General features: G+C 44.4%; 1 protein-coding gene across 1 annotated transcript in view; it reads right to left on the bottom strand.

The window, feature by feature from the left end:
• The window catches only part of itgb5 (integrin, beta 5), a 31728-nt gene that overhangs the window by 3436 nt on the left and 578 nt on the right, over positions 1–27714 (bottom strand). Inside the window, exons 2-14 of the mRNA XM_053876560.1 lie at positions 27220–27305; positions 26942–27149; positions 26626–26875; positions 25326–25494; positions 24514–24675; positions 23332–23427; positions 23176–23265; positions 21505–21639; positions 16662–16836; positions 15804–16058; positions 3097–3319; positions 1816–1910; positions 32–151 (exon numbers count right to left, since the gene is read on the bottom strand). Coding sequence (XP_053732535.1) covers positions 32–151; positions 1816–1910; positions 3097–3319; positions 15804–16058; positions 16662–16836; positions 21505–21639; positions 23176–23265; positions 23332–23427; positions 24514–24675; positions 25326–25494; positions 26626–26875; positions 26942–27149; positions 27220–27305 — 2064 coding nt within the window. The remainder of the gene's footprint in view (positions 1–31; positions 152–1815; positions 1911–3096; positions 3320–15803; positions 16059–16661; positions 16837–21504; positions 21640–23175; positions 23266–23331; positions 23428–24513; positions 24676–25325; positions 25495–26625; positions 26876–26941; positions 27150–27219; positions 27306–27714) is intronic.

Below are 27714 nucleotides of genomic sequence, written 5' to 3'. Positions count from 1 at the left end.
CCTCGGAGTTGTTGTGTTTTGTGACACTGACCGGGCTCTATGAGAGCTGTGAGGATCGATTGTCCACTGGCGTGCTCCGAATATGTGAACTTCATCACACAATCGTTGTCTGTCTTGTAGAGACAAAGCACAGCGCCGGGCTCGTCGGTGTCTGGAAGTAAACAGAACAAACACATCATGACTCAAAAAGACATTTCATCGGTCCGAGTGACCTTGACACATTGAGGGACTTAAAACATCAGCGTCACGGAACAGATGTTCGGGCAGTCAATGTTTTTGTTTTGCTTACATCATGTAAGAGTCTCAGGAGTGATGTCAGACCGTCCTGAGATCCGCCACCTCCTCTCCTGTTCATGCACAAACTATTTGGAATGGACATGTGGAGTCTATTATGAGAAGCCGGTGGCTGAACTGGGGAGGAATGCTGGGGAATACGTCACATTTGGAGTGGAGCCATGTCGGCATTGGTGGAGGACCAGGGGTTCAAAGAGTAGCTGCAGTGCAGCGTCACTTTAACCACGCTGATCCTCACTCATGTGTCTGTACATTTTTCAACCGGTGTGCAGTGAGAGACTGTCAGGTGTCCCGTAGGAAAATGATCCAGTTTCACCACATTTGTCCGGAGACGGAGGTGGGCAGTATGATGACATTAAATCATGAACAATTAGAATGTGTTCACAAGCTCCCAAGGTGAGGAGATCACATGGATTCGCTCACATTCTTTCTCCACTCTATAGTGTTGAAGGTGTTTTTCAATATTTTTCACGCCATGGCAATCAAAAATCTTTAAAAAAAATCTTTAAAAATCACTGTTTCGGTTTTATCACTTGTCTTTTGCATGATTTTATTGTAGATTTAAACTCAAATCCTATCCATTCTTTGCCTGAACTTGCTTCATAAAGACAATTATTCTTTCTCTCTTCACATTTTGGAGCCCACTTATTTTGTTTTGCATTTCGTTTTTCGCCAACTTTTAAACCACAAAGCAAACTTTGACAGTCTACGAGTAGCAAGACTCTGCGGTGTAGACAGTAAATACGCTCCAAAATGTGAAGAGGAAAAGAACTATTATGAAGCAAGTTCAGGCAAAGAATGGTAATGATTTGCCTGGAAACTTCAATCAACAATAAAATCACGCAAAAGAGAAGAGATAAAACTGAAACAGTTTCAGATTTTTTCAATGAACCGTGTGCCGTGGCTTGAAAAAGGTTGAAAAACATTGCTGTAGATATAGTGGGTAGGTTCTCAGCAGAAGTAGTGACCGCACCTGGATGTGAGCATCACAGAGTGCAGACAAACTGTTAAGCTCCTGATAACACAGCTTCCTGATTGGTCCGGCTGTTTGGTACAACTTTCACTGGTCAAGCCGAGCTCATCTCTACTGTACGTTCTCACAGATATTGTTGTGTATTTTGGGTCAGTGCAGTGGGGTATCTGTGTGTGTATCTGTTTAGTGTCAAGGGAAGTCGGTTTACTCATGTGTGAAAAGTGCTGTCACTATATCTTTATGCAAACTGGTGCGGGAAACTGAAGTATTCTTGCGAATAAATAAATGCTTGAGACCCACATTTCCTGCATGACACCATCTGCCTCCCACAGCCTTCAACAGTGCTATATAACAAACGGATAGTTTAGCGTGAAAGCATGTTTATTTTTATTACAATAAAACATTAGCTGAGATTCATGGCCACTTCACCCAAATGAATAAACACGGAGGGGAAGGTATGCGATGTGAAAAATGAATCTATAACAGATGCAACAGATGTGCCTCAGTGGCTCAGCTGCTGCCTACGAGTGTGTATGTGCGTTACTTACTGAGGGTCTCCACAGGAATGATTTCGTCTTTGCACTGGCAAGTCCGGTTGTCTGCGAATTGGCCCGAGTTGAAAAGCCGGCACTCGATGCATTCTCTGGAGAGGAAGCGAGGAAGTTCAACGGAGAGTTCAGGAGTGGAGAGTTTCAAAAGGTACAAAGCATGGAGCGGTCCTGCAGCTGCTTTTGAATGAAACATTCCACAAACATGTTCCTATTTCGGGTTGGTCAGTGCACTTAAACAATTCTGTCAGGATACGACATCATGGAGATGACAGATGCTTTTCATAATAACGCCTATATATATCAGGCGTCACCAAACTGTTTAAGAAAGGGCCGTCGTGGGCAATGCCGCCCTCTCTGGAAGAGTTTGGTGACCCCCAATATATAGAAATTAATATATCAATTATTAAAAGGCAACTTTTCTTTTTAGAACAATATATGTATGAGTATTTATACATTTATTTCTCATGCATTTTTTATTTTGTATTACTGAATTTCACACGTATTCATTCATTTTACAAATTTCTATATATCCATATTAATTTTTATTCTGAATTACAACATTTATTTATTTATTTATTTTTCAGAAAAACATTTTGGCCTTGTTACTTATAAAACATAATTGCCCACCCCTAACAAATGGTGATGCGAGACACAATAACCTGATCATCATGAGGCAAAACTATATTTAGCTACTAAATGCATTTTGAGCACGACTCAGTGTGGGTCAGGAACATATTGTGTGTTATGTTCGCCAACTTTCAGAAGTCCCCCACAGGCAACGACATTGTCAGGCATAAGTCGCATGTAGGAAAGTGTTGAGAGATTCAGTCTGAAATGTACAACAGTACTGGAAATATTTGATGAGAAAAAGAATCCCGCTGCAGTTGTCACGAAAGTAGCAAAGACAGACACTCCAGTCTGGCTGGGGGTCGAAGGTTGTTCCAGCAAGATCACCTGGAAAAGCAGAGCCATGTGGCGTGTACATTAAAAACACAGCAGCTCCCGTGCTCTGCTCTTCTCTTCTCTTTACAACACATCCAAAAGACGTTTCAACTTGACCCCTAAATATCCAGAACCGCCACACAGACACTTCAGGTTCAAACGACAGGCCAACTGCCCCATTCATTAGGTCAAGAGGCATGTTAGCTATCCCAACTATTCTGTTTGGAACTCCTCACCAAAGCTCAGATAAATCAACAGGACCACCACATATGGTGGTTTTTAAGTTTCTGACCGTGACCTCGGACCCGCACCTCAGGTACACACTGAGCTCCATACCTTTTAGTGTCACAGGCGTCAGGGCAGGTGGGGCATTTCTCACAAGTGTCTCCGAAAGCGCCGGGTTCTGTGCATTGGCAGCGGCCGCACACGCACTTTCCTCGTCCGCTGCACATCTTCCCGTCATCTGACACGCAGGAGGACGTGTCTGTGGGGCAGTTGCAGTTGTCGCCGATGAACCCGGCATGGCACTTGCACTCGCCGCAGTGACACTCGCCTTGACCTGTCACAGTAAATCACGAGGAGAAGAAGACGTTGTACATGAGTAAAATCAAATCACTGAATACATTTATTTAGTTGTAAGGATGGACATGAACACAGACGTCACTTTTCTCCTTCAAAGAGAACAATCTGATCTTCCAGTGACAACCATGAACAACTGCACCTCCTCAAGCACCAGCAGCACTTTTGCACTTCACTCATTAACTTGTTATCTGCTCTGGAACAGATCCAGAGAGAGGCCAGGACTTGGGTGCAGCTTTTGAAGCCTCTGGCTCTTGGATTTGTCTCACTCATTTCCCTCCCACGTCGTGGCAGCTTGAAATGAGGAAGACCCTTGTAAATCTGGGAAGCATCACTTGACATGCTCGCTTCACACTGGTTACACTCTGACCCTTGACAACAAGCACATTTATTAAAAGTCAATCCCAAACGGAGTGACGCGGACTAATGCAACAACATGTGAGCTGTGTGAAACTACGCAGTCGCGCAGAGGCTGAATGGCAGGAACAGCTGCTGGGACTGAGAAAGAGCAGTGAAAACTATTGGAGAAAACAGCGTCAAGGATTGTCATTTCAAATTATTTTGTCAGAATATATAATACAAGCACACAGAATCACAAATTTAATTGGGCTAAAACACTTGGCAAGCTGAAGAAAAACTTTGAAAACTTCAATGAGGCTAAAATGCGGGCAATGTCAATATACTTCAGTCAAAATGCCAGCAGAAATTAAATACATATAGTAGTTAGTCCCTCATTTGTTGTGTTGAAAATGAAGGTAGATTAGGTGATGATATAGTGAATTGTAGTGACATTCTGGGGGAAGTGAGGTGCAAGTGAAGACAAGAAGAGTGAAGGTCAGTAAAGGCAAGACTGAATACATGTGTGTGAATGAGAGGGAGGCAGGAGAAAGACTAAGGAGCAGTGAAAATAAAGGTCAGTCGGGAGGTAGTGAGACCAGCCACAATGTTGGTTTTGCAGTGGAAACTGTTAAAAACTGTTCAAATATAAACATAGATAAACTAAAAATGGCACCAAAATATTGTTTCAGAAGTGCAAATTCTATAGAGAAATTGAGAAAAAAAAAGAGTCTCCCAAAGTCAAAGGTGGAAACTTGGACTTTAAGCAGCAGTCTGAGATAAGAACAGAAGATTTCATTGCCACCTCGGCAGAAGGAAAGCAGAACCTGTGATTAGAATCAGAAATGTTCAAGAGAAGCGATTCACTCGTTCAACCACACAGTGGTCAGGGTTGCGCAATGAACCGTCTGGAGTTACAGTCATGGAACATATTCGTGATTAAAATAAGGGAACAGATTTTTAAATAAGCATGAGGTCAGCGCTTACAAAATATGTCTGGGTGCAACAACTAATAATAGTTATTCTTGCTCTCATAAATCCATCCGGCTAAATGCCTCAATGTCACGATGGATCTTCTACCACTCTGAAACAGTAGCTGCTGGACTTACAGCACTGGTTCTGGAGTCAGTAAAGGGAAGTGCAAGTTCATATTCTCCGACAATGGGCTTCATTTTCAACAAGTCCTGACAGGCTGCTAACACATCCGCAGTCTAAAAGGAGGTCGATCGGCTCATTATTATTTCACAGATGAGACATGCCTGTGCGCATTTCTCATCACGTTTTTGGAGCCTGTTTGGTTCCGCACTTCACATTCCAAAAATTATTTTCTCTGCAAACAGACTTTACTCTCTCTCTTGGTGGAGAAAGTAGTGATGAGTTTCATTTCTCACAACAAAATTCATGTGTCTTGAATAATTCATATCATCAATAAACAGACTAAAATTCTGAAAACTGAAAAAAAACAAAGTCACTGCACAGTTGTGGGACCAGGACAGCTCATGCAGCGATGTTAAAATATGTTTTACTTGTTATAGCATGCAGTAAAGTTAGCTAACGTAAACCTATGTCAGACATAGTAAGAACTGCAATATGACTGTTTGGGTATATGCCCATATAAGGACACCTGACCGTCTGGCACCAAACATTTTTGGAGCCTTGTATAGAGTTTTAGGACTGAGAAACTCTTTCATGTGGAAGACTCAAATTTAGAAACTCAGAACTTTTCAAAACACAGCAAACATATTTGGAAATGTACGACTTCAAAGGTGCATGTTTGGAAGTGCAATAAGCAAAGTGCCATAACAAGAGGAGCATTAGTCTCAGGTAGTAGTTTGTAGCAGCCACTCTCGATGTCTGTTTGATGCAGTGATAACTGTAAAGTACTGTGAAACAACATGCCAATCTGGGGACATGTTAACTCTACAGTAAAAAATAGCGAACTCACTAATATTACAGCACAGCAACCGGAAGTGTGACAGAGCCCAGATAAGAAAATTGGCCTCATTGATCTGAAAAAATGTGAGTACTTCACCTGAAAAAACTGAAAAATAATTCTGTAATACACTTTAATTAAGTCAAAAGTAAAATTACTCATCAGTGAAACTGCATTAAACACAATGGCACAAATCCTGGAAGTTTGCATCTGAATACAAAACAATTTCTGCTCATGGAACTTGTCATTTTTTAATGTCACCTTTTGATGTAACTCATTGGCCTGGATGTTTACTTGTGTGGTGAACCCCCCTTAGTGGAGTAACCGCCTCTTAATACCACCACGCCAACCAGAATGTTGTCAATGAAAGTTCAGATCCACTCAGCTCAAAAAAAGCATCTTAAACTGTCCCCCGTAGAACTGGACTGGACTGAACTGAACTACACACTCCAGCCGGGCTAGAGTAAATATTTGGAGATGAAATGAAGAGGAAATGAGCAGCTGAGGTATTTTTAGATGGCCACTTGCCGTCTCATGCAAGTTGGCGAAAACATTCCTGATCAACCTGCTGTTTTGGATGAAGAATTCAACAAATGCTGCGATTCCAGGTCACCACTCTGACAGCGGAAAAATGCGTAAAACCATTTGAACACAGCTCTTGAGAGCATTGATTTTAATATGGATCAAGCCTCTCCATCCAACAGTATCTGACCTGACAGGGCAGCATGTTGAGGAAAAGGTGCAGGGTCAGAGCAGAATCTCTCCATCACGTTGGAAGAAACATTGACTTCCTGTTTTGGGCTGTCAAAGAACTCCCTGTGTCCCAGAGGCTGTGGCCCGGAGGCCGTGTTTGTGTCTGTGTGTGTGTGTGCTGACCAAAAAAAACCTTCCTAAATCTACGGTCGCTGCCAAAGGTTCCACCTCTCTCAGATTGTGTTTAAAGCATTTGTATCAAGTTGGGAGTTTTTAACAAGTGGAAATACATGCGACTGACCGGAGGGAGAAAGCTCATACTTTTATTTACTTTTCTTGGCATTTCCTGTGAGATATCACAGCATTATTTAAATTCCTGTGAGAGGTTTCTTCTGGCTCTTCTCTCACATATACAGGAAGTAATGCCAGAGGATTGGTTTGTAGTTGAAAACCATCTTCAAGAGTGAGTGTGGCACTGATAAAAATGAGTCAAACCAAAATAACCTCAGCCTGGATTTGTGATTCACCTATAGTTCTTATTGAGCTGCAAAGCTAACTGTCTTAAACGGCCCATCGTGTGGTGCTTTTTCTCTTCAGTTATCAAGCCTCACATACTAATACAGTATCTTCACATGCAAATAAAATGTTAAATGGGAACCCCCCGCGTGCCAACAGAATCCAGTCATGTGACTTGGGCAAATGTATGAGTGGGCTTTGAACAGTGAGCCAAGTGCCACATGCATTTAACTCAGAAATCAACCCAACCACTGCTCAAACCCGGAGAAACGGACCAGAGAAGAGGACCAGTCAATGCAGCTTGCGAGAACTGCCTGTGTGTTTGTTGCTGACAGGCAGGTCTTCCATCTGTGTCAGTCACAGCATTCTGCTGACAAACCGTGTCGAATGGAGAACTGTTCCCTGGGGAACTGTCTGTTTGGAAAGCTGTTCAACCCTTTACATCTCTCATGGACTTAACATGCAATGATAAATGCTAAACCAACACCATCTGCAGCTGCGGCTCTGATCCCAGACATGTGTCATTTTGTCACAAACAAACAGGTTACTCATCCTCCGGCAGCAACAGGACAGGGATTCCCCCTGGCCTTGACCTTAAAATCTGCTTCCCTCAGCATTTGTATTGACCAAAATTGTCACATGAAGCGAAGAGTGGGTCAGCAAGGCTTCTAGAAAATACAAGTCAGAACAGTAACAATACTCTCATACCAAACACTGTTTCATTTCTCTCTCTTGATAAGTAAGGTGTTATTGTAGGGTGGAAAACGGCGCCGCAATTTTTGTTGACACCAAATGCAGATCAAGCAGATCAAACCCAAGACTTGTGATGTTATGCCCACGATTAAACACATTTCAATGTCAAATATTCTCATAAGTGCTCACCAAACATTCAGAAGTTTGCTTCTAATCTTAACATTAGATTAGGTGAAATAATATATAACTGTCAGTGACAATGAAGGAGATGTGCTGGTAGTCAGTGCCCCATAAAAAGTCAAGATATTCCTATTTATATGGAATTCCGTTGGGATGAAAATGTGTCGAGGAAGGGAACATGAAATGTTACTTAAGATCAGGGAGCAGAAGGTAACCTCCTCACCTTAAATCATTTCTCCTTTATTATCCATGAGACTAAGAACGGGGTTTTGGTTGGGACACACCATCTTTAGAGAAGATGGCTACACTTTTTTGGACCGTAAGATGTGTGCCTACTGGAGACATAACGTGAGAAACCACGAAACAAACCGAAAACGGGAAGCCTGTCTGCAGTGACAGGAGCTTCTGCTAACAAAGGGAGATACCAAGAATTAAACTGCCGACGCAACACTTCTCTTCGTTTTTGACCATCAGAGTTGCCTCTGAAAGTCAGCCACAAACACGTCAAACTTCAGAAACTGCAGACTTAAGCATCAGCGACATCCTCAGTTCTACTCGAAGACACTTGCAAAGACGACTAATCCTTCTCTGAGGCTGAATGTTGGATTTACAGGCAATGGGGAGGGAATAACAAGCATGGAATATCAGGAGGAGATAAATGTCAACAACCGCAGGACAAAATATAAAATGCTTCAGTCCACGAATCATGCTTCGGTTTATGAACAGCATCCAGGGAAAACCTGCACTTCTGTCCTGTCTAGGCAACAATGGGGACCCCAGAAAGCCAAATATTAAACCATCAAGCCAAGGGAAAGTGAAGGAACAACTTCATTGCGATTCCTCTGTCATCAGCTCGAACTGAACCGACGTGCAGAAACAACCCCGTGCCTCTCCATCCCAAACACAGTGGCATTATAAACGCATAAATAACAAAGCTTGACAGGCAGTCGGGATAAAACACAGCCTCCGCGCGGGTCGCTGCCAGTAAAGAAGCGCCTCACCATCTTTCAAAAATAATTAGCTGGCAGGGTTTTGCCAAAGTTGCGACAGGATCATATTTGGGACAATTACAGGGATGAGCGGCTCTGACGTCGTGATTTTAACAGGGTCTTGACAGACAATAGTCATTACCAGCCATGGAAGCAGTGTTTACTCGGAGATGCTCCTCAGGCTCAGGTCATGTGACGTCTACTGACGTAACAGGGGGAAAAGTAGAAAACAATGAACGCTCAGTGACCCGTCTGAAAACTCGAGGGGGATAAAAGCGAATAAAGAAGACAGAGGTGACGTGGATTAACATCATAAACACAAACTGATCTTGGGTTTGATGTGTGGAGCCACAGAAACATCTGTCAAACCGTGCACAAAGGAGCGCTGATGACCTGCTTCCTGCCACAAGAAAGTCCAGCAGATCCTCCCTGTTGGCCTTTTATCCATGCTAACCATAATGGCTTTTGTCTCCCACAACGTAAATCCTTTCTTTACATCAAGTGTTTGTTCACAGGACATTTTCAGACAGGAAATACGACCCCATTGAAGGCTTCAGATTCATGGGGTTATGCTACAATGCGAGATAGTTTTAAGATGGCTATACTGTCTATACCCTTTTGGCTAGATATGATTTTAAACTACTGTTGATGGATACTATGATCGTATGAACATTTTACACACCGACTAGAACCCATTCATGTTGGTATGAGCAGTCAGACTTGAATAAATCCAAAAAGTGGTTTGACACACCTCAATTCTGTCAGTAAACGTCAGACTCTCTTCAGCTGGGCTCCATTTATTTTCAACTCAGATGACAGCACAACATTTATGATACAGCTGGAAGCTCAAGTAAGGCCATCTGCTTTGAATTTTGATCTGAACTCCAGTGTTACTAGTTACTAACTATTAAACTGTATTTTGAGTTGAGGTATATGGCAGAGGTGGATAGGCTGCAGAACATATCGGGATGGAATTCAGCAAGTTCAGACACGTTGACTATATTGTGTAGTTCCACTTCTGTCAATTGGCAAACTTTAAAAATAGCATGACTCATTTGGAAAAAGGCAGCATAAATACATTTCACTTTATTCCTCCAGAGAAAAAGATGAACGACCTTTAGCTTTTGGCAGCAGTTAAATCTGTCTTTACCCAGTAGATGCTGGTCAGAAATGATAGGAATTACCTTTTACTCAACTTGAATACTTCCTGAAAAGCGGAAAACATCAGGATATTTATACCTCACCTTTACTGTAAATTATTGATTGTCCACTCCTTTATATAACAGAGTGGACTTCCATGTTGCCCTGAATTTTTCATCCAGCACAGCTGCAGTCGACAGTCTCTGGTCACACAGATCAGAGTGTAGGAAACTTAATTGTTAGGTTGATATTTTAGGGTGTGGTCTTGTATTCAGAAGGTTTGAGGAGACAGAACTGCAGTCTTGTCCGTGGTCAAGTTCAGTCAAGCCTCACATAACAAGGGATAGACAGTCGCATTCATCTCAGCCTCGAGCGCCTCCAGGTGTTGGTGGTGCAGCTCGGAAAGACTTTGTTTGCAGCGTTGCCTTTGAAATTGATGGAGGACCACTGTTTCAGTCACACTCCTGTTGTGTTAATCACTGAAGTAGAAGTCTAGTTTTCAGTTGTGTGACCGATGAAAATTCATTGTGTTTATTATGTTACATTTTTCTTCTGCCTCCAAGTGGAGGACTCAGAGGAGCAAGGTTCCTTAACAAGCCAGAGGATGTCGCTTCAGATTGATGAATGTCCCCCTTTTCCTTGTTTTCAAGGGAAATGCCTGCCACACCTCTTAAGAAACCATTTTTAGCCACTTGCTTCCTTCGGCTTGTTTTCTTTAGTGAGGGGTTCATGGCCATAGGTATGGGAAATGGGTCAGATTTGCTCTTTTGACCTACTGATACACACATAGGAAGGCAGCCCTTGCTTGGCCAGAGACATGGAGCTGCCTCCACCTACACACTTGGACAAGAGAGCAGAGGGTTAGCAACAGATGAAGCCGTTTACTCCATTACTGCGACGACAAAACCTGCAAATCAGGAAACCAATTTGAAATGAAGTAAAGTCCAGACGACAGAGGAGTGATATAATGGTGTTACGTGACTTCATACTACTCCACCCTGCAGACAACCAACACGCCAAAACAATTCATAAAAATGTCTAAAGTGAAGGCAGATGTCTTTTTCTTACAAAACCAGATCATCGGCCAAAAATACGGCAACCCTAAAAATACCGTTAGACCACTTGTTTTCCCCAAATAGTCTCTCCGCTGTTGTCAGTCCTCGTATCCAACTGGCTCTTCTTTAGCATTAACCAAGAACAGACTTGCCAAGTTAAAACCACAACCATCACACGCATCTCACCTCAGCATCAAATATGTCCTGCTTACTCTCTTCCTGTTTTTCCCTCAAGTTACTTTATCAATAGGAGGAATGAATCCATTTTGTCACTGGGTTTTTCTCAAGCAAGAAGCCAGAACTTCATGCTACGACACTTGAAAGCATCTGAAATAAAGCACACTACTTTCCTATTGGCTGCGCCAAGTGTATCATAATGCATCTTATTTAGCACGAAGACTTGACACTGATGAGACTTGCTTCACCAAAGGGATCGACTGCAACGATGTTTGTAAGCAGATAAGGTTCTGAATCAAAATGTAATGTTTCACTGTTATCTCCTCCAAGACCGAAAGCAATTTTAGTCATTACTAAAACAAAAAGCCTTTCCAAAGATGTCTGCTGTGTGTCATTAAACAAGGGGAACGAAGCTGACACGGCACATTTTTTTGATATGTCTGACTTGTTCTCGCAGCTTTTTCATGTGTTTCAACGTGTCTTTGGCGGGAATAACAACCCCCCCGCACCCCCACGTCTGCTAGCATTCATCAACCTGCCCGTGCTTCCACATGAAATGAGACTCAACACGGTATGTGCCAAAACAAAACCGTCTCAGTAAATGAAGCTGTTCCAGTAAGGCGAGGCACGAACATGACTTCACCCATGTGTTTCTGTTTAACCTGAATACACTGCCTCACATGCCCATAAACACACGTCCGATTAAATGGCTGAAGAGATAAAATGAAGTCGGCTTCTTGTGCCAACTGCGGACCAGTGAGTGATCCACTCACATGAGGAGCCAGGTGCAAAGTCACTGGTGGGAATGTAGGTCACAGGGGCCAGAGGACGTGTAGTGAAGCCAAACTCAGGCTAGAATAGACAACAGTAGGAGCAGGAGGGGCGTTTAAGGTCACTGAGCTTGTCGCTGCAAAATAAAAGTATTAAATACTGTCCAAAAAACAACTAGTGGTCGATAGCAACAGTCTCCTCTTCTTACAAGAGTGCATTAACACGAAGACAAAAAAAGTATCAGTCTGCCAGCAGCAACCGCACAAGCAGAGTTTTGTTTGTCTTCTGTGTTCGTGGCCTTGATTTCTCCTCGCTACTGTTTCACTCTTTTCCTTCAGGCCACGAACAAGCCAACAACTGTTGTCAAAGCTCTGCGGTAACCTGAAGTTTAAAGCAAAACTAAATTCTAAAAACATCAACACCTCAAAAACCACCAAAACAAAACATATGTAAACACACACATGTAAACACATTAGAAAAACACACAGAACCCGACAGTCCAATACATATTAAAGCACATGACTGGCTGTCCAAGGCCCGATGTCATGTGCAATAGAAGATGAAATATGACCACAAATCACAATATAGAGAGACATTTAAAGACATGAAAGCGTAAAAACGGTTCCACAGAGGCTCGAGTGTTTGTCACCCTCAAATCACCATCATTCTAAAAGTGTCTCCATCCAGCAAACGCTCGCGGCAATGTCAGAGAAAATAAACACAGAGAGGAGGGGCGCTTGGACGCAGAGTATCCTTCAGCTAAGCAGTGGTTTTGGCTCCTCACACACTTGTGTCACCACAACGCACAACACACCCAGTTTAAGTGTGTGCACATAAACACGCAGACGCATGCGCCCGCATACACACCCACACACACACACCCATCCTCAAACTGTGCTTCACTAACCAGTCGGACAGTCTTGCAGGTGAGGGCCGCAACAACATCTTACATTAAATCACTGACAACGCTGCCTGTTGAATCTGGTTCCGTGTGAAGTGGAGAAGAGTTGCCCAGACTCGGTTTTGAAACACTGTTCTATGACCACTTTACAGGACGGTGCTTCTCCATCACTGGCCTTGAATATTCAAACTTTTGTCATAACAACCCATTTCAGCTTTGACCATCTGAACCAGGAGGTTCTGTTGTTTTTCAATTGGTACAATGATGTGAATACCTGACTAATCTTTGCACTGGGTGCATGGAAAACCTCACCTCTGTTCATACCCCCACACTCGCCAGAGCAACGTGTAGATGGGGTGTAAGAGGACGTGTCCTGTCACTGTGGGCAGGGACACCAATGCAAATTAGCCCTATGGTGTCCATCACGAGTTTTAAGGCAGAAATACAATGACCCGATGGAAGGGAAACATCTTGCTTGCTTTTAAAATTGGTTGGGGGCGCTTGATATGGGAACCACAAAAATGGAAGCATTCGCTAAAAGAGATCATAAATGTCAACAATAAATCTGGAAACTTCTAAAAAGTGGATGCAGATGGAAGTAGGTTCAATGCTCCCAGGAGGAACACCAGTCGGGAACCACACAGAAGCCAAACTTAGCCCTCAATAATTAAAGAGAGACTGACATCACATTCCATTTAGTCGCTGTTAAAGGAGTGCCAGGTATAAACTTTAATAAGTGTGAATGAGAGGGAGCCAAGTGGACAGGTGAAGTTACATGATGCAGAGATAAAGAAGGTGGAGGATTGTAAGTACTTAGGCTCAACTGTCCAGGGCGATGGAGGGTGTGAGAAAGAGGTGAAGAAGTGGGTGCAGGCAGGATGGAATCATTGGAGAAAAGTGTCAGGTGTGATGTGTGACAAAAGGGTGTCGGCAAGGATGAAAGGGAAAGTGTCCAAAATGGTGGTCAGGCTAGCAATGTTGTATGGTTTGGAAACAGTGGCACTGAGGAAAAGACAGGAGGCAGAGCTGGAGGCAGCAGAGATGAAGATGCTGAGCTTCTCTCTGGGAGTGAGCAGGATGGATAGGATCAGGAAGCAGTAGATCAGAGGGACAGCACATGTGGTCAGGTGTTTAGGAGACAAAGTCAGAGAGGCTCGATGGAGATGGTTTGGACATGTACAGAGGAGAGAGAGCCAGTACATTGGTAGGAAGATGTTGAGGTTGGAACTGCCAGGCAGAAGGTGGAGAGCAAGGCCAAAGAGGAGAGTAATGGAGGTGGTGAAGGAGGACATGAGGTTTGTAGGTTTGAGAGAAGAGGAAGCAGAGGACAGGGGGAGATGGAGGAAGGTGATCCACTGTGGCCACCCCTGAAGGGAGAAGCCGAAAGAAGTTACAGACTTTCATAAATGTAAAGTTTGCTCGGCCTGGACTGATGAGACCAACCACCATGGAACATATATACGTTCATAATCTGATATAAACTGTCACATCCCACAACAGCAACAGCCTGGTTGAAAACTGTGGCATGCATCATCATTCTGTCCAGGTAAGCTCTCTAAGCATTTAAGACCTGCCGCTTTGTTTACCTCAGCAACTTGAAATCCTATTTATGTGCAAAGCCTCCAAAAAGAGAAGAAAAAAAAATCTGTCAGAGCAGCTGAGTTGCTCCTTAATAAAAGCTGCGGCTCCTCAGGGCAATGGCTGGTCTGTGCATGAAGGCTTTCCCAGACATGGACCACAAATAAACCTGACTGAACCATATGGAGGACAACACGCTTAACAAGACATATTTGTGAGTCAGGATTCTCTTCATTGAGCGCAAGGATGCGTCCCGGTGTTTAAGAGGCTGAGACAGCTTTTAATAAGTTCGTAATTAACTGCGGAGGAAGAGAGGAGGAGTCGCTCTGGAGCCACGCTGAGCCGGGATGGTGAGCGAGCAGCAGAAGGTGTAGTGGACTGTTAACATTTAATGATGGCGCACGGATGACCGGTTCGAACAAACGGCCGTCCTGCATCAACCCGGTCCGAAATCACCCCGGACTCAACCAAAGGCCAGTGTTTCCGCTGGGGAAAGATAAATAGAGGCGGACATTGTGTGCGGGGATTGCACCAAAACTTGGCCCCTCAGTCACAAAGCACCCTCTGTGGTTTCACAGTGGTTGGCTTGGGGACGAGCCTGCGGTCGACCCTCTGAGCCAGGAGTCCTCGCTGAGTCCCGGACCCGACGTTCTGGGAACGGGGCGGCTTCAGTTCTTTCGATACAGCGATCCAGACTGGATTTCACAACTGCATCTTTGGGTGGGAGGACATGTCTCAAAACGGCCATCATCAGTTTATTTATAACCAGTTTTAAGTTGAACCACGAGGCTCAAACAGAAACTAAGAAAACGCACGTTGCCATTGCAGACTGGTCTGTGATCCTGCTGCTTTTCTTTTATCTTGTTCTGAGGACATGTCAGGGCCGGTCCGTAACTGTGGGAATTTGGTGGATCCCATGGGACTTTTAAATGTTCATACTGTTGCTGGAGGGCGCAGCAACCATTGCAAACAGAGGCACCTGAGAATGATGGGAAGAAACAAACTACATAGAGTCGGCTCTTAAAAGCACATCTTACTTTGAATCATTGACATTTAACCTGCTTCACACTGAACTTCCAACACGTCCACCAACATCCTTTCCTTTTTTAGCTCCCTAACTTGTTTTCATAGCACATCTGTAGGACGGTGGATAAATGTTTGACTTTCAGACTCGACAAACAAGCCTCATCTTTTGTGTTCAACCTTGCATGTTTCAAGTTTCATTGCAAAAACAACCCCTCTGGTGTAGACACCACACACACTACACTTGCTGCAGCTGCCCTCATGGAGCTTCAATAGGGAGCAAGTCCAACATCTCTCCTGGTGTCGACTCCATGAAAACACAAGCTGATCAAAACAGAAGTCAGGGAACGGTCAACCACACAAACACACCCTCGGAAGGTCCTCAGACATGAGTCAACGTTATGAATGAGTAACCCATTTGAAGAGACAAACACAGGGCAGATCTCATATGAGCTGGTGCTCATGTAACACTCTCTTACCAGAGCAGAGGATGCCTTTGTGCCGGGCGCAGGAGAAGTCGTCGCACTCACAGAAGGCGCCGTAGATCTTCCCGAATTCCGACTCGTAACAGACACACTGGTTGCAGCTGCACTCCCCTCGCCCGCTGCATATCTGTTTGCCCTCGGCCTCGCGGCAGGCGCTAAGGTAAACGCTCCTGGCTTCCCCTTCCTGGCACTCGCACCGGGCGCCCAAGTAGCCCGGTTCACATTGGCAGGTCCCGCAGTGATAAGTACCTGCGGGGAAATGACACGTTCACCAAACCTACAGCGAAGATTATCATGATTTCATCAACAACTTCCAGCAGATGGCCCAAATCCATCATCAAGAGAAAGGAAGTCGCGAGTTAAAAGGCAATGATGAGACCTTTTCCACAGCAGTCAGGCCAAAATGGAGGGTTGGACTTGACTAATTCAGATGTTCCAACATGCTAAAAAAAACGTCCAGAAGCACAGATTTCCCAGTCTATACACAGACTCTCGAGAAAATATCTGCTTCTTTTAGACATAAATATAAACAATAGTTAATATCCAACTTGCAACTCGGATCTCTTTAATGTTAAAAAGCTGAAGGAACACTTGCTTTTCATGTGTTTGTTAAGCATTTGTGTGGTTTCCAGCAAATTATAGATGCCACATGCAGTTTTGGTAGCATGTATTTAATTGAAAGTAGTGAGGTTGCATCGCGAACAGGACAGTCTGGAATGTCTTTGCTTTTAAGAAACTGCCTACTACCCGCTGAGGGAAAACATGTTTCATGAGCTACAGACCAACTGGTGAGGTCCACAGTCACAGCAAATACACCTGTCTTCTGAAATACAGTGTATCTGTAGCACCTACCGATGGAGCTGCAGAGGCTGCTGTTAGCTTGAGCTTTCCGACTACAGTCGCAGTCGCACTCGTATTCCACGTGGACCTCCAGCCGGTCTTTGAACCCCACTGGCTTGATGGTGAAGCTCTGGTCGGTGCCACGGGGAGGGCAGCTCCTTGCCTCCACACTGACGTTAAATGATACCTAAAACATAAGAAAAGATTTGCCTGAATCTGTACTTTGATCTGTGTGAGGCAAAACCCATCCATCGTTGAGGCGTGTGAAAGACAAGTTCTTGTCTTCAAAAGCTCAGCATTGTGCTTCAGACTTCAACAGAGTAACATAAGCAGATTTTCCGAACAATGAAGTAAAGATTTTTGGTTGCCTGGAGGAAAGAATTAAAGCCACTCTTTACACTACATTTCACGATCGGCTTTCCAATTTGTGAAACAGAAACACCGAGTACGGATCAAGGGTAGCAGCAGCGGCAGCTGTGTCTGTGGAGGTGAACCCTCCACGACCTCGCCATATAATGTTGACGCTGGCAGACGTTAACAGCCCGCAGCTTTTGTGGCTTCTGCTCCTCAGCAAAACAGCAAAACTCACACCCATTTGATTGCTAAGAGGAAGGAAGTCCTGACAAGCAGAGAAACCCAACCCAAGCTCAGCTGTGCTCGCCACTTCTGCTGCCCCAAATATTGACTCTCCACAGCAAGAGTGCAGTCAGGGAATCACCAACTTGCCTCCATTCTATCAGCTTTTTACAGAAGAAAAAGATTCAATTTAAGAGTTTAAAGAGCTTGTTTCAGAGGAAATTGTGGGAAATGTTTTCATATGAGCCTAGCTAGTGAAAGACCAGCTGAATTTCGTCTCTAAATAGCAACACCTGAGTGGCACTTCCAAGTTATGCACTCAAAGTAAACTGGAATTACAGCCACTATCCCCAAGAATATGCAATATCTGATGCGTCTCACAAGCCTGGTAACTAATTCAGGCGAGATTACATCAAATGCTTGTGAATAAATGCCATTCCATTCCACCCCACATCCGCACACACTAACAAGTTTACAAGGTCCACAATGCAATTTACTGTAAATAGGAGTCGCGAGGAGGACAGTTGACCCAATAATGTGGCTCATAAGGACCAAAATTAGAGGGAGCGGCTGACATTTTGGCGGCAAGCCCTATGAAACATGAGTAAGAAAGCATCATGCCCGCAGCATGGTCTTAGCTAACGTCCTATGACCCTTCTTTAATGCTGCCTTGGTGACAAAATGTAGTCTCTTCAGTGCAGAAGAACCACTCTGGCTGTCTGATACTCAACATTAGAATACGTAAAACATTTTTCAGACAGAAGGGCGAGGTAGCAGAACATTAGTAGGACGCTCCCATGAATATCATTTCTGAAAACGGTGGAAAATCCCATATTGAGAAGTAACTAAATTACAAGATTATCCAGGACAAAGAGGACCTTTGAGCGAACTTGTGACACGTCAGACTGTGTTTCATTCAGTCTTTTCCTGCGCTGCTGTTACAGTGAAAACAAGTTGGGATGAACTACAAACAATCTTGGTGGTGATTCTGCTCCTGCCAGAGTTTCTTTGTGCCCCCCTCACAGTTTCACAAGCCCCCTCCGGTCCACCTTTGTGTGAGGTCATTGGCATGCAGCAGCAGCAGCAGCAGCAGCTCACACAGACGCAGTGACTGACACACTGGAGCTGTGGACTGGGCCGTGTTCCGAGTGGAGATGGCAAGGCTTTGCATTCCCGCTCCGACCCTCCATCTCTTTTCACTGCGGTGAATAAAAGACATGAGGCAGGACCTCTCACCCGGGTTCCTTGAAGGGCTCCTTCCATTCACTGCAGCGTTTTCCCTCGCACAACACCCCGCTCCCTCGACCCCCAACCTGAACCCATCATTAAAGACAAAGTTAATTCAGAACAATGCTGATAAAACTGCCTTTATACTAGCAACTGTACATGGTTTTTTTCCGACATTCAGAAACAACCAGCTCTTTAGTTTCACAGAGATTCAGCGGACGTTCGCATTCCGTTACGTTCCATAATCTTCCAAGTTATTTCAAAGAGCGAAAGTGTCTGATCATTAAAATTCCTCCAATGGCCCATCTGCTTCCTGGCAACCTCTCTTCCAGAATAATGCTGCTTTCTGAACCGTGTTCTGGAGCGCCTCGCTGGATGAACCGTTCAACTTGGCTGGAACAACCTCGCTTGCCGCAACAAAATCTTTACCCACATCTCTGTTTAGGAACGACTTCTCAGTGGATCTCACCGACAGCCGTCCACTGACCAACTAGGGTATCAGTGTCACAAGTCTCTGATCAACCAGTAGAGGCAAGGAATATTTCACAGCCAAACAAGACACATCACAACAACTCAAAGAAGAAGCCGATGTGAACATGCTGCAGCAGGTCTGGGGATAAATGACTGGGATTGTGGATCTTTTCCATCAGCTTAAGGGCGTATCAGACGCCAGCAGGGGCTCCTGCTGCACAGCAACAGGTTGGTGAGAGAACGCATCAATTCACTTAATCCTTACAACTGACATCTCTGAGGTGAAGGACACCAAAGACATCCATGTGTGAGCAAAGCTTTTCTGAAATACTCTTGAAATGAGGCTGGACTTCCTCAGACAAAGCTAATGAGCAGGTCTTTATCGTAGCACGCAGCTGCAACAAGTCTGATAACAACAGAGCAACATGGACTCAGTGACCCGAGTAGCATTAAATGTCATCAGTTCATTTCCAAAAAAAAGAAGTCATTTATCTCCTCAAGGTTGCTGCGCTATGTATCTGCGTTCTAGCGCAGTTTTTGTTCCGTCTACATCTGACTTCCGGACAGATATCATATCGAGGTCACAGTTGTGGACCAAGGGTCAGGGTGTTTTTAAATGTGCCTGCAGTAGGAACGGGCGATTGTACTGAACTTATTGTACACTATATACCAGCAGAAACAATCTCCACAATGACAATTCTGCAGCTCATGATGAATTTGATAAACACATGGCTCAATACATGAACACGACGACAGCGCGGCGGGCTCTCCAGCTCTGCAGCGTTTGACAGCCAACACCGGCGTGTGACAGCTGTGGAGAGTGTGGTTTAAAACTATGATCGTAGTTTTAAACTTATTTTTAATACAGGGAACCTTTGATAAAGTCACTGGTCGACTCTGAGTCTCTGGATCCGTGTTTATTTTATTAGATGGAGTGGTCCACATCGGTTCTCTGACGCGGGCGCCTTGGTTCACATCAACTCATGCAGGTCTCCCGCTGACCTGGCGCCACGGCGAAACACTGTGGTGAAAATAGGATATTGGACGGAGCTCCGCTCCAGTATTGGCGGCGGCGTCCTCTTCCACATCCCCATTAGGGTTCACTGATCACGGACACACTCTCACAGGCAGCGCTAATGCTACGACCTGGCATCAGTTAGGGACTAACAAAATTCTAAAACGGTCAAAATATTTGCAAAATCTTCACTAAAGCAATGAAAAACAACCATTTTAGGAGAGAGAATTGTGAAAAGGTTTTCCACCACACAAGACAAAGGACTGACATTTTGTATAATGATTTCGAGAATATGACTGAATGATCATTTATTCACATTATTTCTACTATTTCTTCAATAGCATCTAGGAAATGTGTCCAGACTGGTCCATAGTTAAAGTCAACTGTTAAGAGACATGAGACACAGCAGGCAGACGGCTCAATTTAACCCCTAAATAAAGCTGGCAGCGCAGTCTGTCAGACACCAGCGGCTTCTACCAGAGAGGTGAAACATTGAATTTATCATCTCTACACTTATTCAGCTATTATATTTAAACATAAACAAATAATGATGTTGGAGACAAACTCCACAAATAAGTCTCATCATAAAACAGTTTCAAGAGAGACTGTAGTGTGTACAACACATGGAATAGTATGAAAATGTATTTATCGTGATAATTATTGTTCTCGCAGAAATGACAACATTTATCGTGATAATTTTTTTTGTCCATATCACCCATCCCTAGCATGCAGCGATCCAAATAACAAGCCACCTCACTTCTGACCGAGAGAAACCATGGCAGAGAGAATGAGGTTTACAACTAAAGGCTAGCTAGACTGGCATCTACTTCCACTGTTCTTTACCAGAGTGGGAGAGTTAACTGCTTCAGTTAAGATCTGTTTATTCAGCAGGTCTGTGTTTACGTGACTAGTAATCGCCTAGTGAGTCGTAATCTTACTCGGCAGATTATTAGAACTCCCTGCTAGCATATGGTCAGAGCCCGGTTCCATCAAGTCTCTTTCCTCAGTCTGTCAAAGGAACAAATGAAAAAAGAAAACAGACAAAACAATGAGGTGAATGAAGCGACTGTTGAGCTTTATGAACCAGGAATGTCCAGCTCACTCACACAAGAGGCCAAAACATGCTGCACAAAATGTCTTCTGTCACATGTAAAGAATGGTGCCACAGCTTCAGAAAAATTGCCTCTTTATAAAGATGAAATCGTTGCCGATTCTGGCCGGAAATATCAACACTGTAGAAGCAACAGTCATGTATAGGAGTTTAAACAAAATATGTGACCCTCCAGCAACCACCAACAATGACATTGAGGGTGAAGCACAAACACACATCAGCTCATCTTCCTGGAGCAATTCTTCTGATACTGGAAGTTGTGAGCATCTATAATCTTTGGACCAACCATGTCTAGCTCTCACAGGCTGCACCAAATAACTTGGCGGGTTTGGACATGTTGCACTGCTTTCCACTCATCTACTGACCCCTAAATTCAGTGGAATGTTTTTTTTTTACATCAAAAGCAAATACCTATGGAAGATAAACGTGCGATGAGTTTAATGGCATGATCTTACGGTGTCTCCGATTTTCAGGTCGGCACATTTCCTGAGGCCAGGAAGCGTCTGTCCGTCCTGGCAAGTGGCTGTGAAGGACAGACTGATGTCCTCAGGGTGGTCCCACACGGTCAGCTCCACTTTGGACCGGATATTCTGCGTAGCACAAAGAGGACACACACACAACTGGTGTGAGTTGAAAAGCACTCCCACACTGTGATGTGACCACTTGCCAGCGTGAACACTTCCAGTAGTCAAACCGGGGACAGAGCAGAGTTTCCATATTGGAAGTACTGAGGTTTGTGGTCTGCACACTTGAACTGACAACATGAGAAAAAAAACGCTGAATTCAGCCAGAACAAGTGCAGGACACATCTGAAGCCACTCAACTGTGATGTAACTGAAATGTATTCAAGCGAAACTCCAACCGGGATTATAGGACGGCTGAAGGGGGCGAGTGAAGTTAATACCACCTCAGTGGAGAACACCAACAACCCACAGCTCCACTGGATAATAACGCTCCAAAAAAAGCCCAACAAAAGTGCAGTTTGGTCCCGACGAAGGCATGGAAAACATCGCCGCCCACAGAGGAAAACATTTTAGGAAATGGTGACTAATGGCTGAGTAACAGCGTCGGAGATCCAAACTCATTTACATATGTGCTGCGAAGCTAGTCTTTGATGGATCAGCCCTCTGTACCAGGTGAGCGGGAGAGAGCCAGTCACCCGTCTGTGCTTGTGAGAGGCAGGCATCGCTTTTCTTTTCCATCAGGCTTCCACCATCTCTCTCTCTCTATCAAGACCCAGAGCTGAAAGCTCTCCATTTGGAGATGGATCAATGAACTTATCACAGCTCATGTTGACAGTTTCATGAGTCCAGACGCTGAACGTTTACTACAGGCGAGATTTGTTTTTCCCTCTAAAAGTTAGAAATTATATTTTTGCCCAGTTCAAAGTAAAATACAAGTAAAATAACTGCTTTTAACTGTTTTAAATGACAGTGTGAGCTGCAGTTTAAGACATGATGCTCTGAGTGCATTGTTATTTCTTTAATAGTGTAGCTTGCCACTAACATTAACGAAATGTGAAGGAGAATTATTTCAAAGTAAGACTGTTTATAGCTGGAATATAGTCAAGAAAAGTGCTTAAAAGTTGGGCTTCTATTAAGTATTTGAAAAATTAAGTTCAAATATTGCAAATAAACATTAATGACATTTGATGTTAGTATTTATTATTCAGTAGTAGACTCATATTTTAATTAGCATCTTAAATATTGTGAATGTTAATCGGTTAAAATGTACAATACTTGTGAGGAAAAATAAAAATGGACAGTTGCTTTATTTGAAATAATTTCAAATGGGAAAGTTAAGTTTAAAAAAAATGAATGAAAGAATGAAAGGATGCGATGAAACACCTTTGAATTGTATTGGCGGTGAATAAACACAGAAATATAATATTGAATTCTCATCCCTCTGCCTCATCACATACATACACAACACCTCAGAGGTCAGGAAGTCCGCTGCCCTGTTGCACCCTAGTGAGGAACCAGCCTGCATGTCAGCTGGAGGCTCAGTAACTCCCAACTACTGCAAAGGACTCAAAGTATTCCGGTGAAACCTTTTCACCTCCAGCTTCTGCTGAACAAAGCGTCTTGTCTGGCACACAAACAGCAGAAGGGAAGTCATTCACTCACATTATAGGCTGCAACAATCAGCTGAATGACGTTCTTAGAGTCCTGGTCCAGGATTTCCACCGTAGTTCCCGGGATGAGGGCGGTGAAGTTCTGAAAGTACAAAAGCACATGAAGCCAGACTGAAGACACACAAGGGTCGATGGGGAGCGGAATTACCTTGTAAATAATATACAGACGCTTCGTCACGGCGAAAATGAGAAAAATGTTGTTTTCTGCCAGCTTCTCTCCGAGAAGAGCCAAGGAGGGATAGTCCTGGAGAGACAGGGGATAAACGGTTCCCAAAGTCATGACGCCGATTTTCAAAAATTCAGGCAGTCGCGCTTATATTCTTTTGAAAAAATCCATGACAAGAAATGAATTAGCGTGTTTCCATCCACATGATATCAATAGCTTAGATTCCACCACTTTAAAGAGCTTAATTCAATCATGTGAGCATTCTTTCAGTTGATCCTCAAATTGAATTGAGTTGACCGACAATACGGTCATAAATGCTGGCGGCGAGCCGCTCTCTTCAGCGCTGCAGTTTTACTAGGACGCCTCCAGGTGTGGACGTGAGCGCCGAGCTCGGTCCCTCAGCAACTGCCAGCCAAGCCTGTTGCTGCGAGTGAGCATGTGTTTTCAGTCAAGTCTCCTGGTCCACAGAGGAGAATCTGAGGAATGCTAGAAATGCCACAGGACCTTAACCAAAATTCTCCAAGTGAGAAATGTAGGCCATGGAGAGGAGCCAGAGCAGAGGAGAAATCCTCAGGAAGGGTCACACCACGGGGCGAGGGGCGGACTGAGGTGCAGCCAGAGCTTTTCAGGTGGATAAAGAGCAGCCCGGGGACCTCCGTCGCTCAAGTCACGCTATAAAACTGACCATTTTACAGTCATTAAAAACAATATGTTTTATGTGAAAACTGAGATAATAGTGATTAAAAAATGTACACTTAAAATGTTACCATAGTTCTTATGGTCACCACTTTAGTAGAAAGCCTTGAGGTATATAACATTAAAAATGGTTGCAATATTTATTCAAGTTTCCTCCCATTAAGGCTACATGTAAATTTATCCTTTTTTCAGTCCTGGTATTCAGTTGATCAAGGAGGCCAACATGTCGGACAAAAGGTTGAGAAGCGGATTTGACTCGTTGAAAACCTAGTCTTATCTGAGCCACCGTTCCTCCCGGGAGGTCTGGTCTGGGCAGAGGCAGGGTGGGCTGCTTCCATCGACGCCACATCACGAGCAGTGGGGAGATTATCACCTCATGACTTTGCTTAAACTACTAAAGAATCGAGCGTGACGGGGACATATGTATCTCAGCCCTCTGCTTTCATGAGTGCGAAGCCGCAGTCCTACCATGGTGGTGGAAGCGCTGTACTCGTTCTTCTCGTTGAGGTGACAGTTCCCGTCGTGAGGCTGGACGATCCCACCCAGCCTGCCGTCCAGAGCCAGGTGAGGGACGTCATCCGTGGCAAACACCAGCAGATGGTACGCCTCCTTCCTCCAGCCGATCGCTTTCTGTTGGCAGGGTGAATGCAAACATTTTAGAGGCATCACCTTTTCACAGGAAGTTACTTTTGGAAGCATTTTTGACTTTTTATGCTGATATATTCTATATTAAAGATCAACCCTCTTGGATTTTAATATGACATGTCGGGAAAATCGTATTAAATGGAAGAGAGGAATCTGAAAAATGAAAAAAATATATTTTGAAGAACAGTAATTTGTAAAAAAAAACAACCCTTGCCGACCCACTTCACACGAGACAAACATGCAGTAGCACCGGCTGCTTCCAGTGAGCAGCAGCAACAGTTCAATTCCAGAGGCGTGCGAGCGCATTAATGACAGCGTGGTCTGCACACTCACTGTATCATTAGAAGAGCACAGATCAACCTGCTCCCCAGTTTAACTTCACTTGAAACAGTGACTGTAAATGACAAGGCTGTAACTTCCCGAAGAAAAGAATTGAATTATCTGGAGGGGACCAGTAGTCGGACTTTGACTCATGTGTAACCAGCTGCAGCAGACGGCACTTCCTGTTGTCCTCGGACTCCGGTGCTTTTAATTAACTAAAGAAACAGGCCACAGTGTTGTCACGGGAGATCGCAGCGTCTCCCGCCTCCGCAAACACAACTGTTAAGGTGGCGCCCGAACGAGAAATTGCTGACCTTGCAAACGGCGGCCTGCAGGATGGCGTCGAAGCCTCCCTCCGGCGCGTCCCGGTTGCGAGACACCATTTGCTTCTGCACCTCCTGGTTGAAGCTGTCCACTTTGTCCGTCAGCGGGAGGATGTGGCGGAAGCCAAAGGTGGGGACGCAGTTGGGGAAATGTTTGTAGCTGCGCAGAAAAAAACAAAAGTTAGCACAGGAATAAAAGGCTTCCAGTGATGCTCTACCGTCCACAAGAAATCTACGACAGCATGAACAAGATGTTTTGACCAACAAGAGCGAAACTTTCTCCGTTTCTTGCTGCTCAACAGTGGCTCAGTAATTCAGTAAAAAAAAAGCACTATTGATTATTAGGTCTAACAGAACATGACTGAATGAAAATAAACATAATCTTTTTGAGTTGACAATATACATATATATATATATATATATATATTTATATATATATAAATATATATAAAATAAGCGTACCTCCCTCAGGCAAGTTTTCAACCACATTGCCATTTTTTAAATCAGTATTATTGTGCCATTTATGTATTTTGTATTTGAATCATTGACCGCAAATTAAATTAAATTATTAAAAAGGAACATATTTTACAAATGGCACTGGATAGTTGTAAACATGTTCAATGTCAAGTCTCAAAATTAAAAATAGTACAAACATTATTAAATAAAGTTATATATATATATATATATATATATATATAGAGAGAGAGAGAGAGAGAGAGAGAGAGAGAGAGAGAGAGAGAGAGAGAGAGAACAAAAAAACATTTGAGATATTCATGTTGAATCCCAAACTGCTTCTGCTGAAATGCTTTCACATTGACCTCATCTTAAAATCTAGGGCATCCAAATGCACACAGTTGTGAAGCAGCGGTGAACTGGCATTGGGGTCAACACCATGTGTCATCTATCCTGTCAACATTTCCCTGCTCCCGTCTGTGCAAGGCGCTCGCACGCAGACACGCAGCTCTAACCCAGATGGGAAGTGATGCGCAATGGCGCTCAGCAAGTTAGTGCGCTGCACCTCCAGGGCACACAGCAGCACAGCTTTTAACCCTCTGTCTATTCTGCTCTCTTTCAGTTTGCCCTCCGCCAACAGGCCTGGGCAGCGACTGAGGGTGGTGGGGCTCCAGACCCAGACCAGATGACGGGAATAAGAGAGTCATGATGAACCAACGCACACTCACTCTGAAAGGTGGTAGAAGCTCTCCTTCTCCTTCCTACAGTCATTTACCTCTAAAAAGTGGATGTTCTCTTCCAAGTTTTGCAGGAGGGAACAGAGCAGAGAGTCACTCACCCATTGCACGGATTCTCCTGGTACTTCGGGGAGGTGTAGGAAAATGGGGACATGTTTTTGTCCACAAAGGTTCCAAAGCCCAGTCTGAAGTTGCTGGTGAGCTGGCCCATCTCCTGGGCCAGCTTCGTGCCAAGATTACGAATCGTATCCAAATCATCTTTCATGGAAAGAGAGAGGTCCATCAGGTAGTAGAGATCCACCGGGTAGTCCTCCACCTGCCGCACCTGCAGCCCAAACCAGGTCTGGTCTCCTGGAGGGGCCACCGCAGCCTGTTAGCGACGCAGACCGACAAATCCTTCCTGTGTGTGCAGGTTACCTGGTCGCAGACTGAGCGAGATCCTCTGCGGCATGATCTGAACCACGTCCCCCTGCGTCGACCCGGATCCTTTAGAACTCAGGGCCCGGTTGACCAGTAATGACATTTTGCTCGTGGGGTACTCGATGAACCGCTCCTCGCAGCCTCTCTTGTGAAGGTTCTGACTGAAATCGCACCGCGACTCCAGAGTCCGTCGTTTCCCGAAATCCTGAGGGGAGCGAGAACGTGTGAGGAGGGAAGATGGGAGAGCTCGGATGCTGGACTCAGACAGGGCCCACCTCCTGTGCGCACCAGGCACAACTGGGGTGGATGAGGAGGCAGTCCTCACAGGAGGTCGCGCTGCCACTCATGCAAATATTGAGACCTGAAATGGGAACGTCCTCTGTCAAATGAATTCACTTCAAACTGCCAGTGAAAAGCATATCAAACATACACAATTATTCAATATTAAGGCAGATAAATAAACAATATTTCGTCTCATTTCCAAACTGAGAACTGTCTGGAAATTCTACAGGAAGATCAAGTCTGAGTAGCTTTATCATCCTCTGGGTCATGACCCTTCCTGCGAAACACCTTGGTTCATCGTTCGGTGAAAGCCATCGTGTATTTTAAAAGAAATAAGCACTGGCGTCACACGGCACTTGGAATATATGTGCGAGATACTGTGAGACGATGCCCACTGACGACCCTCTGGTGTCAGTTCTGCCTGGAAACAAGCAGCGCCTCGGTTCTGGCGGCTCCACGTGAAACAGCCACATCGGAGTCGGTGCGCT

The sequence above is a fragment of the Synchiropus splendidus genome, chromosome 10, assembly GCF_027744825.2.
Source record: "Synchiropus splendidus isolate RoL2022-P1 chromosome 10, RoL_Sspl_1.0, whole genome shotgun sequence".
In the NCBI taxonomy this organism is placed as follows: Eukaryota; Metazoa; Chordata; class Actinopteri; order Syngnathiformes; family Callionymidae; genus Synchiropus; species Synchiropus splendidus.
Note: the sequence above shows the minus strand (reverse complement) of the source record. Positions and strands in the feature narration are given on the sequence as shown.